Below are 985 nucleotides of genomic sequence, written 5' to 3'. Positions count from 1 at the left end.
GAAGGATCTTGAACTGAATATGGCTTCTTACTTCAGGGATGACCTAGAAGGGGCAGCAGAAGAGTTCAAGCGATGTACAGAGGTACACAAAGCAACACCCTTGCAACACGAACTGCTTTGTCGGCTTGTAGTGAAGGTAAATGCAGCTGTGCTGGAACAAGGCAAAGTACAGACTGAGTCAGAAAGTGGAGTTCAGTCCGACAGGGCTGCAGACTTACTTCAACAGGTGCTGGACGCTTGTAGAGGGACACATGGTGGCCCTAGCACACACGTTACACTGGCTGTGGTACTGGCTGAACAGGGAATGATCAAGCAACTAAGGCACTTCCTTATGGTAATGACCTGCTTTTCTTATTTTAATTTCTCCCTCTGTCCCTTACTTTCCATCATTCCTTCCTTTATCTCCTTTTCCTGCTCCTTTTCCCCTCTCTTTTCTTAATATTTGCTTCTTTCTTTAGTGCTGAGGAAAATCGTATTTTTTATTAATTTTCTGTAAACACATTTGTTCTACCTGTGATATATTTACCCATGTTTAATTTCATTTTGTTGTTATTACAGGGACCACAAGGAAAATTGAATAAGACTTTACTTTTTGCTCGTCTCAAACGACTGGTTGATGAGAACAAACTAGAAGCAATCAAGAACTTTGTGGAAGCTGGTAAAGGCACTATGGATGTGGCACCCATTTATATGCTGATGTTGCAGCTTTATAGTACGTAATAACTGCGGAAAATTGTGAATAATATCTATATTTAAGATGTTCTCAATTGTGAATGGTTGGCTGGACAGAGAAATAAGTCATTGTAACGACAGACAGATTCTGTGCTAATAACCCCTAGTGCATTTAATGGTGGGAGGGGACCAGCTGCAGAAGAATGATGTGAACATTTTTTTAGCATAGTTGGTATAGTGAATGCCCACAGGCTGGACAACCAAAGGGTTGTTGTCTGAGTCCTGGTAGGTTCAAGAATTTTCTTTTCTTCTT

General features: G+C 41.0%; 1 protein-coding gene across 1 annotated transcript; it reads left to right on the top strand.

Annotated features, from left to right (window-relative positions):
• LOC111875131 (leucine-rich PPR motif-containing protein, mitochondrial-like) lies at nucleotides 1-712 on the top strand (the record flags this gene model as incomplete). Its single annotated transcript, XM_023871195.2, is given in 2 exon segments — nucleotides 1-334; nucleotides 559-712. Coding segments are annotated over 2 exon segments (488 nt in total), but the record flags the coding sequence as incomplete, so codon positions are not given.
• Nucleotides 713-985: the final 273 nt, after the last annotated feature.

The sequence above is a fragment of the Cryptotermes secundus genome, unplaced genomic scaffold (assembly GCF_002891405.2).
Source record: "Cryptotermes secundus unplaced genomic scaffold, Csec_1.0 C38364726, whole genome shotgun sequence".
Taxonomy (NCBI): domain Eukaryota; kingdom Metazoa; phylum Arthropoda; class Insecta; order Blattodea; family Kalotermitidae; genus Cryptotermes; species Cryptotermes secundus.
This window is presented reverse-complemented; position numbering and strand designations above follow the sequence as displayed.